The 19,683-nt window shown below is 38.5% G+C and overlaps 1 protein-coding gene across 5 annotated transcripts in view; it reads left to right on the forward strand.

Annotated features, from left to right (window-relative positions):
* MTA3 (metastasis associated 1 family member 3) overlaps window positions 1–19,683 on the forward strand; it is a 190,223-nt gene that overhangs the window by 153,798 nt on the left and 16,742 nt on the right. For 4 of the 5 annotated variants that reach the window (XM_053588513.1, XM_053588514.1, XM_053588515.1 and 1 more), the window contains 4 exons: window positions 1,741–1,892; window positions 3,311–3,533; window positions 12,063–12,149; window positions 16,033–16,179. In XM_053588513.1, coding sequence (XP_053444488.1) covers window positions 1,741–1,892; window positions 3,311–3,533; window positions 12,063–12,149; window positions 16,033–16,179 — 609 coding nt within the window. Of the gene's footprint in view, window positions 1–1,740; window positions 1,893–3,310; window positions 3,534–12,062; window positions 12,150–16,032; window positions 16,180–19,683 lie in introns of those variants that run through there. The other variant, XM_053588517.1, reaches the window with a different exon arrangement.

Consider the following 19,683-nt stretch of genomic DNA (forward strand, 5'->3'; position numbering starts at 1 on the left):
TAATTTGAGAGTAAAAATGTATATTTTAATATAAATAAAATTTTGTATTCAGAATTTAAAATACATCCATGTCTTGATATTTAGGAGTCTTAAAATCTGTATTTATACAAAACAACTGACTTGTTTTATTATTTGTTTTAAATCATTAAGAGCAAAGGTTTTTAGGCTTCTACTTGTAAGAAATCCTCCAAAAATAACAAAAATTATTACCAATAAACTAAATGGATTCTTGCATATAATGGTCATTCTGTTTTTGACTTTAGTTTGGGAAGTGTTAGTTGACATCCTGACTTTTGAGGATTTTGATCTGACGAAGGTAACTTATAGATCAGGAGAAGAATACTGTAAGACAAACTTAGAGAACTATAATAATTTTTCTGTGCCTCATTAACTTAATATTTCAACATCGATGTTTTCCGTTTGGAAACTTTGGATCCATTGTGGGTATACTTTACATGTCATATATCAGTAGTTGAAATTACAAAACAAAAACTAACACAGGCTTGCAGTGTTCAGCCTAGAAGTATTTAATCAACTGAGTTCTAGGTGTTAGGCATGTGATATCAACTGCACATGCTCACTTGGTATGGATTTGTATTTTTAAAAGGTATTCCATTTTTAAAGAGAGACATTAAAATAAATAGTCTGTCTATTGTTTAAAGTAAAGGAATGGAAACCAGTTACCTGTTTTCACTAGATTCCTGACTTTATTAATAACACTGAACACCTGAAATAGACTCCAGGAGGTGGGGATATTTTGAACCATAGGTTTGGAAGCCTGGATTCAGATGGGTTTTTTTGTTTTTTGTTTTTGGAAACAGTCTTACTCACCCTCAGTAGAGTGTCGTAGCATCATAGCTCACAGCAACCTCCAACTCTTGGGCTGAAGTGATTCTCTTGCCTCAGCCTCCCAAATAGCTGGGACTACAGGCGCCCGCCACAATGCTTGGCTATTTTATTTAAAGATGGGGTCTCACTCTTGCTCAGACTGGTCTCGAACCCATGAGGTCAGGCAGTCCACCTGCTTCGGTCTCCCAGAGTGCTAGGATTACAGGCATGAGTGGCCACGCCCAGCCTTGGATTCATATTTTAAACACAAATAATGATAATAATATCCTTCTGAGCACTTATTTTCAGAAATGTTTATTATGTACATTTATATAGAGAGAGTATTTTTTTGTTTTTGAGACAGAGTCTCACTATGTTGCCCTCAGTAGAGTGCTATAGCATCACAGCTCGCAGCAACCTCAAACTCTTGGGCTTAAGCGATTCTCTTGCCTCAGCCTCCCAAGTAGCTGGGATTACAGGTGCCCGCCAAAATGCCCGGCTATTTTTTGTTGCAGTTGTCATTTTTTAACTGGCCCAGGCTGAGTTTGAACCTGCCACCCTTCATGTATGTGGCTGGTGCCGAGCCGAGAGTATTTTTATATAGGGTATTTTAATTAACAAAAACTGCTCAGCATCACAGTGCATAATATAAAATGATTCACCTTATAACTTTTCTTAATAGTTACCACAAGTATTTGATACGTAATAGAAATAAATGGTTTAGTGAATTCTGATTATTAAAAAATGCAGGTATATACTATCATGTTTGGTTTGTAAGCTAGGAAAAGAAAAATAACATTGTATCGTATACAATGGCTATAAAGATGGCTTTTAAACATTTGATTATATTGATGTTACAAATTACATAGTAGTGTTCTTTGTTTTTTTTCTTATTTTTCCTTCCATCTTTAGCTACACAGTCACACCAGTGGTATTCTTGGGGCCCACCTAATATGCAGTGTAGATTATGTGCAATTTGTTGGCTTTATTGGAAAAAATATGGAGGCCTGAAAATGCCCACTCAGTCAGAAGAAGAGAAGTTGTCTCCCAGCCCAAATACAGAGGTATGTGACTAGTCATTTTAGTGTTGGGAAGTGTCATGTTTTTCAATGGGTTATTCCTTGAAAACACGAGTATAATATAGGATAATTTAAAAATTAACAAGGGTATTTGTATAGCTAATAAACATAGCAACACCATATTCAGGGCTGATGAGAGAGGAATGGGAAGAAATGAATTGTTGTAGGTATTCAGAATATTGGTCTTGTGAGATCCTTCAGACAAAAGAACAATGTATGTAGGAGTTGTTAGCGTAAGTAGAGAGTTTACTAATTAAATGTTTGTCTTAATTGCTGTTGAAAACAATTTGTAAATTTTACGTACGGTTGAAAATGTGTCTTATTCTGTAACGTAATAAATAAAAATTGAGCATATTTTTCTCCCCCCGGCTTTTGTGGAGGGACAAAAATTATGGACCCAATCTTGAGGTAGACCATTGAAATACAATTTTGGTAAACTCCTCACAGATTGAAGATGCCAAGCAGCTTTCTCTACCAGGAGGCCGCTACTCTTTTTCAGTGATGGATCTCAGGACTTCTTAATATTTTAAAAAAGCAACAAGCAAAAACAATAAACCTAGTGAACCCCCTTGGCAGTTTTCTAATTGCTGTGACTGTGATTTTGGATTATTATACAAAAGTACAGTATTACATCCCATTGCCTCCAATCCTGCCCCCCTTTATTTTTAGTTTCAAAATATAAAGGGGACACAGATATTTCAGGTTATGTGGATTGCTTTTGTAGTGCTTGAGTTCTTGGTGTAGGTGTGCCTATCACTCAAATAGTGTTCCTTGTACCCATTAGGTAGATTTTTGCCTCTCCCTGCCTCCCTCCTCCCCCCTGGTTGATTTCCACTGAGTTTGACTCCCTCTGTGCACATGCCTGCTCATCGGTTAGTTCCAATTTAATAGTGAGTACGTGTGGTGTTCATTTTTCCATTCTTGAGATAACTTCACTTAGGAGAATGATCTCTAGTACCATCCACATTGCTGCAAAGGGTATTAATTCATCTGTTTTATGACTGAGTAGTTCTCCGTGGTATATATCTACCACATTTTATTAATCCACTCATAGATTGATGGATACTTGAGTCGATTTCACATCTTTGCAATTGTGAATTGTGCTGCAATAAACGTCAAGTTCAAAGTGTCTTTTTGATGGAAAGTTTCCATTTTTATTGGGTAGATAGCCAGTAGTGGGATGGAGTGGTAGGTCTACTTTCATTGTTCTTTTGTACTTCTCACCTCCTTCCCCAAAGTTCACACTTTTTAACTTTCTCTTTTAGGGTCAGGGTAATAAGTTACACACACATACATATATTTGGAAGATTTAAAAATTACACTTCTTTCTAAGCACAATGCAAACAGTAACATATTTTGGCAAGTTCTAATCTTTAAGTGTTGGTTGGTTTCTGATTTTGCAGGATCCCCGAGTTAGAAGTCACGTGTCCCGCCAGGCAATGCAGGGGATGCCAGTCCGAAACACCGGGAGTCCAAAGTCTGCAGTGAAGACCCGCCAAGCTTTCTTCCTTCATACTACATATTTCACAAAATTTGCTCGTCAGGTCTGCAAAAATACCCTCCGGCTGCGGCAGGCAGCAAGACGGCCGTTTGTTGCTATTAATTACGCTGCCATTAGGGCAGAATGTAAGATGCTTTTAAATTCTTAACCATATATGTTGTGCTTTTGGCCATTTTCACACTTTTCTTCTCTCTCTCTCTCTCTCTTTTTGTTTGTTTGCAATAAACATAAGTTCTGTATACAGCCTTTTATTTGATTTATTTTTTTAACATTGTTTTTGTCTGCTGCCATTGATACCATGCCAACCTGAAAAAACAAAACAAAACACTAAAACCTCGTAAATTTATCAGAGAGTAGTACTCAGTAAAAAAATGGTGGGAAGTAAGCCTATCCAGTGGGATTTTGTGATGGAACTGCCTAAAGATCCCTATTGGAGCACTTTTACCTATTAGGTAGTGCCAGGGTATAGCCCATAACCTTGGTGTTATAATGAAACTCCATAATTGAGATAGATAGCCCTGTCTTATTTGCGTTCAGTAGATTTAAATAAAATTTGCCAATTTGATTAGAAGTTGTATGTCTTTGTAAATCTCTTTTCCCATAAGCCTTTTATAGTTGTCATATAACATGGAAATTCACAGTGCACCGTAACAAATGCTATATTTATTAGAAGGTTTAGTAACTTATAAATAAATTTTAAAGTCATCTTTGGGTGAATTTTTTAAAGTACACATTTAGTTTTATAAGCTAACATGTAAATTTATGGTTGAGCAGTCTTTCTATTTGTTCAGTTTGGTTTCCATTTCATAATCACGTCTTATATATATCACATAACATTTACATGACTCAGTGTTCTTATTTTAACACGTTCAGTCTTGCTTGTGTTTCATATAAATTTTCTTTTGTTAAAACAAAGGTCATATGTACCAATGAATTGTGGATTGTTCCGTTATTATCATGTCTTTGAAAATGTGTCCATGATTTGTTTGTTAGCTCTCAGGTCCCATTCCAGGCTAGCATGTTAAAGCAGTGCAACTTTTTCCCCTAAGGGATGAGAAAACTTGCTGTCTGGCTTTTCAGATGCTTTTTCTTTATCTCTGAGATAAAGAGATGCTCCATTATGATTCAAAGAAGGTGTCTATAAAAGGAGTGATGACTGAAAATAAATGTTTTGTTCCTAATGATAATTTTTATAACAGCTGAAAGGCTTTAAAATTTCTAGGTCTAAGCTGAATAACAAGAAGAAAAGTGCTTTGTAAAGGGAATGGAAGTTGGTAGCAATGTTAGAGTTCCATGGAAGGGAAATTAACTACATTAAATGCATGTATATTTGAGAATTTAGGCTTATATGTAAGTTTTGTGGTAGCATTTCTGAGTTTATGGACTTAAGCTATCACTTACATATTTATTTAAAGGACCTGGAAAGTAAATAAATTCTTTCAAACAGTCCAATTGATTTAAAAGACATACATTTTTGTATAATTTCTTTAAGTAAAAAGAATAATAAAACGATTGAGAAGAAGAGTAAATGAAATTCTTCCATTAAAATTGGCCAAGATCAGGTGTCACCTTTTTATCCTTTCCTATGAATGGAAAAGAAATCACCAAACCTGGTGGCACCTGTGGCTCAGTGAAAAAGGGCGCCAGCCCCATATACCGAGGGTGGCAGGTTCAAACCTAGCCCCGGCCAAACTGCAACAAAAAAATAGCCAGGCATTGTGGCTGGCACCTATAGTCCCAGCTACTCGGGAGGCTGAGGCAAGAGAATCGCCTAAGCCCAAGAGCTGGAGGTTGCTGTGAGCTGTGACACCACGGCACTCTACCAAGGGCAACAAAATGAGACTCTGTCTCTTAAAAAAAATTCACCAACCTAATTGGCTGCTGAGGAAACTCAATGTTTTCTGTTAATTTTCAGTCAATATGTACATCATCTTTATTTTCATTATTCAATGGAGTTTTCTCTATTACCTCATTCTGATTTTTCTCCCCTCAATTAAGGGCCATGCTGCTATAAAAGGATAAAAATCACCTATGTTACAAGCATATAGATTATTTTGTATTTAACTTCATCAATCGTTGAATTTTACATGTGGAATCAGATTTTTTTAATTAAATCATAGCTGTGTACATTAATGTAGTCATGGGGTACAATGTGCTGGTTTTATATACAATTTGAAATATTTTCATCGCACTGGTTAACGTAGCCTTCATGACATTTTCTTAGTTATTGTGTTAAGACATTTATATTCTACATTTAGTAAGTTTCACATGTACCCCTGTAAGATGCACCATAGGTGTGCTCCAATTAATTACCCTCCTCCACTCATCCTCCCCACTCCCTTTCCCCCTTCCCCTTTCCCCATATTTTGGGCTATAATTGGGTTGTAGCTTTCATATGAAAGCTATAAATTAGTTTCATAGTAGGGCTGAGTACATTGGATACTTTTTCTTCCCTTCTTGAGATACTTTGCTAAGAAGAATATGCTTCTTAGAAAAGTAGAATCAGATTCTTAAAATAATTCTACCTTGAGGTTGTCTTTTTGTAGTTTTTGGCCAGGGCTGGGTTTGAACCTGCCACTTCCGGCATATGGGGCCAGTGCCCTACTCCTTTGAGCGACAGGCGCTGCCCTGTTTTTTGTTTTTGTTTTTTTGACACAGAGTCTTACTATGTTGCCCTTGGTACAGTGTTGTGGCGTCACAGCTCACAGGAACCTCAAACTCTTGGGCTTAAGCGATTCTCTTGCCTCAGCCTCCCAAGTAGCTGGGACTACAGGCACCCACCACAACGCCTGGCTATTTTTTTGTTGCAGTTGTTCAGCTGGCCCAGGCCGGGTTCAACCCCGCCACCCTCAGTGTATGTGGCTGGCTCCATAACCACTATGCTACATGCACTGAGCCTTTACCTTGAGTTTTAAAATGATAGTGTTTTAGCAGCCATCTACTCAAATTATTTTTTTTCCAACAAACAACTGATGAACTCTGAATTAGTGTTAATTGATTATTGCATCATCATCTTTCTTATATGTGCCTGTTACAACCTCTTCTCCATATCCCTTGATTGTGGCTTGTTAGTGAGATTAAATGTTAATAACCTGATGTCTACAGGCAACCATGCCTGTGGTCCACTAGGAGTGTATAGGTCTATTTTCAGTAAGCTTTCCCTGGTTTCTCAAAAGCAGTGTTTATCTCCCAGCCCACTTGCCAAACAGGTTCAGAACCACTATGAAGCAGTGTGACAACTTTCAGATCAGTAGGCGTTTGTAATTCTAAAAATATTGCTGGATCAATAGTTTTAATTAGTGCATTTTAGAATACTGTATCATTTGGAAAGTAAAGACTTACGAGGTAATTCCTGTGGAGAGGAAATTGGTTTTGGTTACAGCTATAGTCTTTGGACTTTATTTTCATTGAGAAACCTGTATTGAGGCATACAGTCATATAGCAGAAGGGGAAATCTTTACATATGCATAAGAATCTCAAATATATATGAAGTAATGACATTTGTGGGAGGGGAAAGTGGGAGACTGAAGGAAAGGGGTGGGAAGGAGATTTACCAGTGCTTCATCCTTTAAAAATTTTTCAATTTGAACCATGGGAATACATTTTCTATCTTCAAAAATTATTTAAAAAGGGAAACGTATGGTATGACCAACGTGTCTAAAGATATATACATGTAAGATATATATAGGAAAAAATTATTTCTTAAAACCAGTTTTCCCAAATGCCTAATATTTAGTTTAATAATAAACTTTATATGTGAATATGTAAGTCCATGGCAAAAGTTACTGATAATTAATTAAATGCCTGAGCCAGTTTCACCATGTAGGTAGTACTTAAAAATGAATTGGTTAAGGCTGGGCATGGTGGCTCCCAGCAGTAACCCTAGCACTTTGGAAGACTGAGATGGGAGGATCCCTTGAGCTCAGGAGTTCAAGACTGGTCTGAGCAACAGTGAGACCACATCTCTCTACAAATAGAAAAGTTAGTCGGGCCTTGTGGTGCGTGCCTTTATTTAGTCCCAGTTACTTGGGAGTGTGAGGCAGGAAGATTGCTTAAACCCAGGCATTTGAAGTTGCTGTGAGCTAGACTGATGCTGTGGCACTCTAGCTTGGGGCAATTAAAAAAAAAAGATTAGTAGACCAAAAACCCAAAACATTGCATAAAGAAAAGTTTTGTGTTCTTGACGAGATTTATTGCCCAACAGTAAGTCTGCAGCACAAAATCAAGTGTAGATGTCCTGGATCTTCTCCTCCTTGGTGCCCTAATCCCTAGTAAGATCGCTGAAGTGAGCTAATGGTGTTCCTCCTTGTTGTCCCTGGCAGACATTAATTCTGAGTTGTGCAGATGATTTCATCAGTCTACAAAATCATGCAGATACTTGATGAGCACAGGATTATCATTACTTGAGATTCAAGACCCTCGTAGGTTAGATGTACATGTATTAGCATTGTTTCACAGATGAAACCAAAGTCCCTAGAAATGTAGATCCAAATGATTTTACCACTACCTTGGCAGCGTTCGTGGTTAAGTGGTGTAAGTTGATAACACACTAGATTTGAATGGCAGCAGTATTTGCCAGTATGAAGTTATTTGGGAGACACCTGGAGCTAATTTTCTGTATGCTAAATTCAACTTTGGAAGCATCCCAAGACTACATGAGAAATTTGTTTTATATTTCATGCAGTTTTCCAGAGATTTCTCAGAAAAGTGACCATTAATAATAGCATATGCTTTTCTAAAACTTTAAGCTTGAAACATTGGGAGAGAACAATTTGGGTTTGCTTCTTTTGTTTTTTTGGTAGAGAGCTTATTTTTAGTAAAAATTTCTTTTTTAATAGATAATTCAAATTTTTATTTTTAATAGACTGTTATGGTAGTATAAGCATTTTGTGTGTGTATGTTTTTTTGTTTTTGTTTTTGTTTTTTTTTGCAGATGGGTTTGAAGGTGGGTTTGAACCCACCACCTAGGGTATATGGGGCCAGCGCCCTACTCTGTTCTGAGCCACAGGCACTGCCCTGTTTTGTTTTTGAGACAGTCTCACTTTGTCAGCCCAGATAGAATGCCCTGGCGTCATGGCTCACAGCAACCGCCAACTCTTGGGCTCAAGTATTTCTCTTGCCTCGGCCTCCCAAGTAGCTGGGACTACAGGCGCTGACCACAACGCCCACCTATTTTTAGAGACGGGGGTCTCATTCTTGCTCTGGCTGGTCTCGAACCCATGAGCTCAGGCAATCTATCCACTTTGGCATCCCAGAGTGCTAGGATTACAGGCGTGCGCCACCACGCCCAGTGGTATAAGCATTATGGTTACATGCATTACTTTTATATAGTTTAAGGTTATAATTGTGTCCATCCCCTAAATTTTTCTAAAAGTACAAAAGTATTTACAAATCTCACCACCTTACTCATTCCAGATTTACCCTCTTTAGAGGCAACCATTATCATCTTAAGTAACCAAAGGTATTCTATGTATCTGTAAGGATCTAAGGTGCATTCTTTGTTTTTATACAAATGTTAACATACTACCTATATAGGAAGGTTTCTATATTTTGCATCTTTTTGTTACTTTTACCAGTTCATTGAGAGTTACTTCCTTTTTTTTTACTCAGCTACATCATAGTCTATTTGTGCCATAATTTAATGAGTGTCCTAATTAAAAGTATTTAATTATTTCCAGTCATTTTCTATTACAAATAATGTTGCAACCCATATCCAGGTAACATTGTAAGGGATGTGTGTTACAAGATAGATCTCTAAAAGTAAAAGTCAGGGTCAAGAAGTGTGCAGTTTCAATTTTTGTAGTCATTACTCAGCCTCAGAAAAACTCTACTTTGTTCTCCTACCCACAATGTCTACTGAATCCCTGTTTCTCTAGATACAACCTTGCCAACAGTGTTAGCCATCTCTGAAACCCTCGACTAATTGACAAGTGGTGTAAGTTTTATTAACTCATCTTGAATATGTATATTGAAAGCTATTTTTATTTCCTTTTTTTGTCCATTGTTTTTGTCCTTGACTTAATTTTGTTAGATATAAGTCTTACTGACTTGTGGGAACTTTTTATATTTTAACAAAGTTAGGTCTTGAACTGTCATATATGATGCAAATGTTTCCCCCCACCTTTTTTTTTTTTTTTTGAGACTCACTATGTTGCCCTCAGTAGAGTGCTGTGATGTCACAGCTCACAGTAACCTCTAACTCTTGGGCTTAAGCGATTCTCCTGCCTCAGCCTCTCAAATAGCTGGGACTTCAGGCGCCTGCCACAACGCCTGGCTATTTTTTGTTGTAGTTGTCATTATTGTTTAGCAGGCCCAGACAAGGTTTGAACCAGGTATGTGGCCAGCACTGTAACCACTGAGCTATAGGCGCCAAGCCTGTTTCCCCCTTTTTTGTCTTTGACTTTATTTTATATTTGCCAGGCAGATTTTTTTTGAAACCTAGTTGAATATACCTAAAAACAATTTTATGGTACCTAGGTTTTGTGTCTTGTTTACAAATGCCATTATAGTTCTATAAAAAAATTCTATTGATGGTTTTATTTTGACAGGGATCTTGAAAGCGTATGTAAGATGCTTTTGTGAATTTTAATTCAGTGTATGTATTTTGTGTTGTTTCTATCTTACTTCCAAAACACTGCAGGAGAATAGCCACGAGTTACCAGAAAGTAATAGCATTTTTCTAGGTTTACCTCAAGGAAATATATAGATCATCCTCTAGGAAGCTAAAGAAATGTCCCTGTGCCCTGTCATGAAACTTAAGTGTTCTCCCCCTCTCTGGGCAGATTCTGACTTTTTCTGGGTTCTTTGGGTATTTCTCAGGTTGCTTTATTATTATTATTATTTTCTTTTGAGACAGAGTCTCACTATGTCGCCCTTGATAGAGTGCGGTGACTGGTCATAGCTCACTGCAACTTCAGACTCTTGGGCTTAAGTGATTCTCTTGCCTCAGCCTTCCAAGTAGCTGGGACTACAGGTGCCTGCCACAATGCCCAGCTATTTTTTTGTTGTAGTTGTCACTGTTGTTTTAGCTGGCCTGGGCTGGGTTTGAACCGGCAAGTCCCAGTGTATGTGGCTGGTACCCTACCCACTGAGCTACAGGTGCTGCCCTCAGGTTGCTTTCTTTATCTGTGCATTTCAAATACTTACCTCTCTGAGTGAGTATAGTTAGGTAAGTAATATAGAAGCAAGGCTGTTTGGTCTGGCCTTGAGTACACACTTGGATTCCTTCTAGCCCACTCAAGTGTGGGCCAGATAATCCTGTTTGTGATCATTCCCTTAGGGCAGACTATATTTTTCCTACTGAATAGCTGCAACTTTCCTGATGTTAAAAATTGACCAGTAACCTTAGCACCTTTTGTTCTAATTTCTTCATAGTTGAGACTGACAGTTCTTGCCACCAAGTAATTTCTTCAATATATAATAAGGATGAGTAAAATCTAGATCTTTCTAAAGAGCTTTGATCTCCCTTGCAGAGTGCTTTGTAATGTAAATTGTCAGTTGGAACATTGCAGAATTAATCTTACCAATTTAGTGTCTTTGGATATCTGTTGACCCCTTTGATTGATTTGTTGGTTTTTATCAAGGGTAATAGTCATGTCCATCCTTCACGGACATGTATCGACAGATTTCCTTTGGGCCTTATAGACTAGAATAAAGAGCAAAGTTAATCTTATCACTAGTAATCCAGTAATTGCTTTTGTCCGGGACACGGAGGAAATAATGAGATAATTCATTCAAGCCTTATTTTATTAATAGAGAAGAAAGAAAATTTTCTCTTGTCCTTATTCCAAGTATAATTTGAATTCCAGGTGAATTAATAATATTAGCATGAAATTATATAGTAGTAACTCTTAGTGATTTGACTTGTGTTTATCCTTGCAGGATTTGGTTTGGGTTACTGCCTGTTGTTTATTTAGATTACTCCTCCAAAATATACTTACTACATTTCTGCCTGTATCTTCACTATTATTCAAATACAGGTGAAAAGCTTCATACTCTTATGAGCTAATATTCTTCTCACAGTATCTTACTATCCTGACCGATGTGTGAAGTGTGAAATGCTCTGCACCCAGGTAACCTTTTAAATCTCAGTGCTAATGACATCATAGTAGGATATCAGGAATGGAAAACCAGTGATAAAACCAAATAAGCCATTATAACCCAAGGAGGCTCTTATCTAACAACTGAGTTTCACCAAGATAGGTTAAGACATCTCTCTGGGGACCTACTCTATCTAGATCAGGGATGGCCAAGTGTATCCATTATCAGCTGTCATTTTTCTTCAGTGTCAGATTAGTCTTCTATTAGGACTGATTCCACCTCCTCCTTATGAGCATTTTTCTACTATAGTGTAGAAATGCTTTGGCTACAAAGGAAGTGTGTTAATTTCAGTTTTCAGATGGGCACACACAGGAAGTGTGAGTGTGTAGATACGTGTTAGCTATATGCACATGGAGTGAGAATTCTTCATGTAAATCCCTCATTCAGCAATTGGGAACCAGAAGCAGTTTTCTCAACCCCCAAAGGAAATTGTGCAGGAATCTGGTGGCTGTTTTGCATTGTTTTCTACTTGCACCTTTTATTTCTGCGGAGTGTGTGGTCTAGGTAGAGAAATCTGCCTCATTGGTTGTCTCCATGTTTCTTTCTCTCCTCAGATGCAGACAGACATGCCGAGCTATCTGGAAGTCCACTGAAAAGCAAAAGCACTAGGAAACCTTTGGCATGTATCATTGGGTATTTAGGTGGGTATTTTTTTAATAGAGAAAGAACTCCAAGAGCAATTTCTGAATATTACAGACATTTGGCCATTCTAAATGGACATGTGTAATCTAAATTAAAACCTTTCAAATAACTGAAATTGGAAACCTTCAAATACACAGTTTACAGTTTATTTTGTTTTAGAAACTTTATCACCAGCATACAGTTACGGTATATGTTTATATTTCCCCAAAAAAATCATTGAATAAAACTGTAATGTTATTCATGGAAATAAATACAGGTTAAGTAAAAAGAAGGAAATGAAAAGCATTCATTTATTACTTAGGATGAATATTCTTAATATTTTTTTAGATCTTTCCACTATTTCTAACCCATTTCACCTGTCCCTTTAAAGAGAGAATTGGTTTATTTACTTTTCTTTCTTTCTTTCTTTCTTTCTTTCTTTCTTTCTTTCTTTCTTTTTTGAGACAGAATCTCACAGTCTCATTTTGTCAGTCCTGATAGAGTACTGTGGCATCATAGCTCATGGCAACCTCATCGTCTTGGGCTCAAGCGATTCTCTTGCCTCAGCCTCCCAAGAAGCTGGGATTACAGGTGCCCCCCATAATACCTGACTATTTTTAGAGGTGGGGTCTCGCTCTAGCTCAGGCTGATTTCGAATTCGTGAGCTCGGGCAATCTACCCACCTTGGCCTCCCAGAGTGTTGAGATTACGGGCTTGAGACAAAGCACCTGGTCTTGTCTTGTCTTTTCTTTTCTTTCTTTTTTTTTTTTTAAAAAAAGATCAGACTGATTTTTAACCTACCATAAAAATATTTATAGTTTTGGTATACTTAAGGTTACTTTGAAAGGGAAGCATTTATATTGCCTTGTGGTTTTTATCATGCCATCTAACTCTGAAATCTCGAAAGGTAATGATTCCATTTACATGTTGAATTTTCTTTCTTTCTTTCTTTCTTTCTTTTTCTAATTTTTTTTTTTTTTTTTTTGCAGTTTTTGGCTGGGGCTGGGTTTGAACCCGCCACCTCCAGTATATGGGGCCAGCACCCTACTCCTTGAGCCGCAAGCGCTGCCCATACATGTTGGACTTTCACAATTAAGACTAGTATAAGACCAGGCACTGTGGCCCATGCCTGTAATCCTCACTCTTTGAGGCTGAGGTAGGAGGATTGCTTAAGATCAGGAGTTCAAGATCAGCCTGAGAAAAAGAGTGAGGATCCAACTATGTAAAAAAATAAAAAAAAAATAGCTGGGTGCTGTGGCATGTACCTATAGTCCCAGCTACTTGGGATGCTCAGGCAGGAGGATCACTTGAGCCCAAGAGTTTGACGCTGCAGTGAGCTATGATGATGTCATAGCTCAGAGGAACAGAGTGAGACTGTGTCAAGGAAAGAAGAGAAGAAGGGAAAGGAAAAGGGAAAGGAGAGGAGCGGATAGCAGAAGAGAAGAGTGTAACATACTTTGCAATAAATTTTTTTAAAACAAAGTTTTAAAATAAATAACTTACAAAATAATAGTTACTCACAGAAGCAAGAATGGCATGTTTTCTTGCTTCTAATAATTTTTTTATTTTCTCGGTGAGATAATGTACTCAGAGTTGCTTTGTCAGAAAGATTTATAATTATGAAGTGTTCAGACTTCAGACATCCAATCTTTTAAAAATCAAAGTGTAACCTTGAATTTGATATATTATTTGGTCCTTACCAGAGTGTCCCAGGAGTCAGAAGCTCAAAGCCCCCTCTTTGATGCTATTCTGTCATCTTGTTTCTTGTTTTATTCCTCAAGGGCTAAACAGTTCCTTTGGTATCCCTTGAAAATACTACATGGTTTTCATAGGCATGGCCTAGGTCATGGTGGTAATGACCTTGAAGATTGAAGATTGCTGTCTGTACATCCTGGTAGGATTAACTACTGGAAATCCCTTCCTACCTTACAAGATACAGTTTCTGATTATAAAAAATAGAGTATAACATTGCCTATTGGACTTTCCATAGATAATGGTTTGTTCCTTCTGTGGGCAAAGTGGTCTCTATACCCACCAGATAAGCTTAAAACTGTGCTGTCCTTAATAGCTGAACTACATTCTTACACAGCATATTTCTGAGTGTTTTTGTATGTTCAAGATGCTATACTAAATGATCTGGGAAACACCAGGGTAAATAAGAACTTTGACCTCAAAAAATCTTAGTTTAGTGGGAAAAGCACACAGATAAGAAGAGTAAAACAAAACAGGATGGAGCTGGAACATATTCTTCTTAGTAAAGTATCTCAAGAATGGAAGAAAAAGTATCCAATGTACTCAGCCCTACTATGAAACTAATTTATGGCTTTCATATGAAAGCTATAACCCAGTTATAACCTAAGAATATGGGGAGAGGAAGGGGAGGGAGGGGGGAGGATGGGCGGAGGGAGGGTGATTGGTGGGATTACACCTGCGGTGCATCTTACAGGGGTACATGTGAAACTTAGTAAATGTAGAATATAAATGTCTTAATGCAATAACTAAGAAAATGCCAGGAAGGCTATGTTAACCAGTGTGATGAAAATGTGTCAAACTGTTTATAAAACCAGTGTATGGTGCCCCATTAATGATCACATTAATGTACACAGCTATGATTTAATAATAAAAAAAAGAAGAATAAAACAATGGATTAGATCGTATCAAAGAATTATGTATAGGTAACTTGCATTGAGCACTTGGAGGAAGTAATAATTATTTCTTATGAGTGTTAGGGCACCCTCCCTAAAGAAAGTAATTGTTAATCTCAGCATGGAAAGATCTGTAGGATTTAAATGGATGGAAAAATAGAAAAAGAATATTTTCTTCCATCATCATGCTAAGAGAATAAGATGAAAAAAGGCTTCAATGAGTCCCAGGGACCTGAATGCAGGTTGTCTGATCTGGATGGAGCATAGCATGTGGTTATAATGAACCATGATGTTTGACAAACCTCCAATACCATATTGGAAAAAAGAAATCACAATTTGGGGAGTAGCAGTTAAATTATGTATAAATTTTGACAAGTATAGGATTTTGACCAGAGTAAGATGTAGTAATTCCAACAATCCCAATGGCTGTTCCTAAATTTCAGTAAATAAGGCGAGAAGGTAAGAAGTCAAAGTCGCTTGTATGTAGTGGGCATGCTGGTCAATGATTCAGAATCAGTGAGCTGGGTAAGCTTTGTTAAAAAGGTTGCCTAGTATTAGGAATAGACTGAGGTACTTACATCCACTTCCTCCAATGTTGCAGTTTCTATCTACAGTGAGTATAAGTAGTTCTGGGCTAGGTAGCTGAGGACAGTATACTTCACTTAAACTTGCAAATGTTATAAATACGGTGCAGGTTGTGATACATCCTTGCTCAAAATGTTTCTTCTCTTGACTATTGTATTTGACTTGGGTTTCAGATTTAATCTATATCAAAATGTTCTAGGCTGTGAGTAATTGACCCTAGTCCCGTAACTATTCACAGAACCAGAGAAGGAATCCTGTTTTTACAGAAAGGTCAAAGACCAGACATAGTGTCTGATTTGACAGAGCACAGAGTTGTTTTTTTCCTGAGGCTACCTCTCCAGATAACCTTTTGATTTCTAACATCTTGAAGAGTCAGATGCCTTATTCCCTTAATAAATCTCATGTTATAAGTGACCTTCTGAAGTGGCTTTTTTTTTTTTAACTTATATTTACAATCTGGGGCTCAGAGCTCCAGCCAGCAGCTTACTTGATAAGCAAAGCCATGGCAACAACAACACTTGGAGCTGATTCATTATGCAAGTCGGTAGCTGGCTCATAAGGAACTGACTCTCAGCTCATTAAGAAATAAGATGTGTGCTTATTAGCCAATGTAAGTGCACACAGAGATTTATAATGTCATGTTCTGAGTTGAGAAACCTTTCTTCCCTGTCAGAGATCCATCCTGCGAAGAAACCTAATGTAATTCGATCTACACCAAGCCTGCAAACCCCAAGTACCAAGCGGATGCTAACCACGCCGAATCATACATCTCTGAGCATTCTGGGGAAAAGAAACTACAGTCATCACAATGGTCTGGATGGTATGTAAGCCCAGGAATTCCAGGGGCTGTACACATAGCCCTGGGCTCATCTTTGCTCAGGTGTATCTGCCATGTCCAAGAATGTCGTACCAACAGGGTCTTCTCCATGATTGATCTATATGTGTGGTAGGGGAATAAGGGGGAAGACTGCTACTTGCCACATTCTGCCTTTTTTTTTTTTTTTTGCAGTTTTTGGCCAGGGCTGGGTTTGAACCCACCACCTCTGGCATATGGGGCTGGCGCCCTACTCCTTTGAGCCACAGGCAGTGCCCTACTTGCCACATTCTGCCAAGGGGTATTTCTCCATCTCGTCAGGAGATCCTTTTCTGTTCACATCTCCTATTGGGAGGCTGGTTTGGAGATGGAGTCTGTTTAGCAGGTTGCTTCTCCTGGGTAATCATGTTCTTGCAGTGATGCACACTCACTGCTCATGTACGTTTTCTTGAGCAGAAGTAATTATTTTGCTTTCTATCTGAGACATCAGTATTCTCTGGAGGTTCTTCAGTATTCTGTGGCTCATTCTGAATTTGGCATTTGTCCCCTACTTCTTTCACCTTATAAATTTTTTTAATTGCTCAAGAGTGCTACAAGCCATTAACAGAATTGCCTGGGTGATGTCCTAAATGCAGAAATAATAATTTGTTTGAAATGGAAAAACAGAAATACCACCTCTCATCCAAAGTACTTCTCTTGGGCTCAGCCATATAATGACTCTTCAGGTGAAATTGGATTATCTTCCCATTTGGACAGTAAACACAACTATAATAAATCATCCAGGCAGTATAGAGTGTTCATTTCAATAGCTCTGGAGTTGTTTGGGTGTTGGCTTTTATTTATGAATAAAACTCTCTAGGCTTTTTGTGCCTTATGGAACTCTTAAATTCCTCCAGTGACAGTAAACTATTTATAATGAGGCGCTACAGCAAGGATGCAGAATAGACCTTCTAATAATAATTTCCCATGGTCATTTTCCTTCAGTATGGCTTTTGGTGGTCATAGTCACGTCAAAAACAAGAAAAAGATTGAGGGTGAGGAGTTGTTTGCATTTACAGCGTATCCATGGTTTTCAAGAATGTAGCTATACAGCAGACTTGCAGAAACACTTCTTGTTAATGAGAACACTACCTGTCCTTGCCATAATATGCCTGAAGTCTAAACAGCAGAATACCAAGGAAGAGTTGTGTTAAAATGTGAAGATTGAGGCTCGGCACCTATGGCTCAAGTGGCTAAGGCGCCAGCCACATACACTGAGCTGGCGGGTTCGTATCCAGCTCGGGCCCGCCAAACAGCAATGATGGCTGCAACCAAAAAAATGTGAAGGTTGATTTCTTTCCAGCTTCTCCTTGTCCACAGCTCAGATGCAGGCTTAAGTGGAACCTTGGAATTTTTCTTTTCCATCTTGTCACCGCTCCCTGGACTTTCTAGTTGTATACTCCTGCTAGAGAAAACATAAAGTAAGTTCTGATTCACACACACACACACACACATGCATACATATATGTAACATTCTTTATGGTGAAAAGACTGTCCTTGTGACTGATACTGGGAGAGCAGCTTTCTGGTAGCTTCTTCCCTTCACACCCTGTGGTCATTCTGGACCACAGTCTTGGCCCTATGTTATATTCTTGCTCAATATGATGGACGCCTGTTTCCTGGGAATGTCTTTTAAAAGCCACCTTGTAGTGTTCTCTCTCTAGGCCTGGTTTGTCCTGTTTCCCTCTGGATGAATGCTGCTGCAAGACCATTGCTTCTCTGCTCTGAACAAGAGGAATGGACAGGACACACAGGACGAGACTGAGACCATCAGGCTTTGGGGGGGGAAGAGACTTAGCTGCTGAAACACTTCTTTCTTTTCTTTTCTTTTTTTTATTATTAAAAAACACTTTTCTCTTTAGGACCCATTTGCCTTTGTTGTCCTGCATGGTATGGAGAGAAAGATGGAAGACATGTGCCTGGCACTGTGCTAACTCCCTTACTGTGTTATTTCATTTAATTCAGACAACAAGAAATTCTGGGGTCAGGGAATTTATTTTGCATACCCTTGCATCTTTATGCCCAGCACAGTACCTGGTACTTAGTAGGTGCTCAGTTTATATTGTACAAATGGAAGAGATTAGAAAAAGTGAGACACTGAGAAGCGAATTAAAGTTTCCAGAGTTACCAGGTACAGATGGATTGGAATTCCTGTGTGACTGATGTCAGTCTTTTTTTCTTTTCTTTTGAGTCAGAGTCTCAAGCTGTTGCCCTGGGTAGAGTGCCGTTGCATCAGAGCTCACAGCAACCTCCAACTCCTGGGCTCAAGCAATCCTCTTGCCTCGGTTTTTCTATTTTAGTAGAGATGGGGGTCTCAGTTTTGCTCAGGCTGGTCTAGAACTTATGAGGTCAAGCAATCCACCTGCCTCAGCCTCCCAGAGTGCTGGGATTATAGGCATGAGCTACCATGCCTGGCTGATTTCAGAATCTTTTGATTTAACCACTGTTTATAAATTAAGTTGTGGCTCCCAAACATGCTTTGTTAAGTTCTATCTAATTTAATCATTAAAATAATTAAATTGTTTTAATAGCTAATTTAATATAAGAAATCAATGTGGCAGATACTGGAGGACATATTAGGCAAACAGGGAACGTGTGTGGGGCACAGGAAACAGCCAAGCACTCCTCGGGTTGGGAGAACACAAGTAAGGAGTTGGGATTATCACAGCCTTGGGGGAAGGTGCTGCTGGTGCAGGCATCTCTCAGGAGGTTTCATCAGGCTGGTTCTGGAACAAACTGCTGCTGCTACCAGGGGTGATGCTGACAGGAACTGGAAGGAGCAGGTGCCCTCTCCCTCCGTCAGTCCCGTTGGCCTCCCTCTACGACCCTCTTCTGGTGTAGCAGGGAGGCTGACAGCAAAGGAGAAATGTGTTGTAAACTCCCACCCAGTTCCAGGGCCAAGAAGCAGAGAGAGGTCGGATGGGTGAGAGAAACAATTAGAAAGTGCCCATTTTTGTGTATTACTGACAGATCTTTTCCTTATGTTAAGGGGCCTGTTTTTTATTTCCTCAGAATACAGGATCTAAACAAACCTGAGTTTCCAAGATGAATTCAAAGTACTGGGGAAAATGTTTGGCTAATAGTGAGTTTTCATAGGATGATTATTACCATCATGTGCTGAATAGGTAGATACAAACTCATGGGAAAGCCTTGCCCTGTGTGATGCAGTAATAAAATCAATTATCACTGCTACTTAATTAACAGCATGTCAGACAGATGAGCACACCAAACAGAGGATATTGATGGACAGAAGTAATTTAACTAGAAACAAAACCTGGTTCCACTGACATGTTCAGGTCTTCAGCTTTAAGGTGTCCCGTCACCCTCAGGGGTTTGCCGCCTCCGCTTACTCACCCTCCACCTTTGCATTGCAGTTCTTGATGATTAGAAAAGAATCTCTAGATTTCTATTAGCAGAAAGAATTTTGCCTGGCTTTTTTTTTTTTTTTTTTAACGATAGAGGATTTCTTTT

The sequence above is a fragment of the Nycticebus coucang genome, chromosome 4 (genome assembly GCF_027406575.1).
Source record: "Nycticebus coucang isolate mNycCou1 chromosome 4, mNycCou1.pri, whole genome shotgun sequence".
In the NCBI taxonomy this organism is placed as follows: Eukaryota; Metazoa; Chordata; class Mammalia; order Primates; family Lorisidae; genus Nycticebus; species Nycticebus coucang.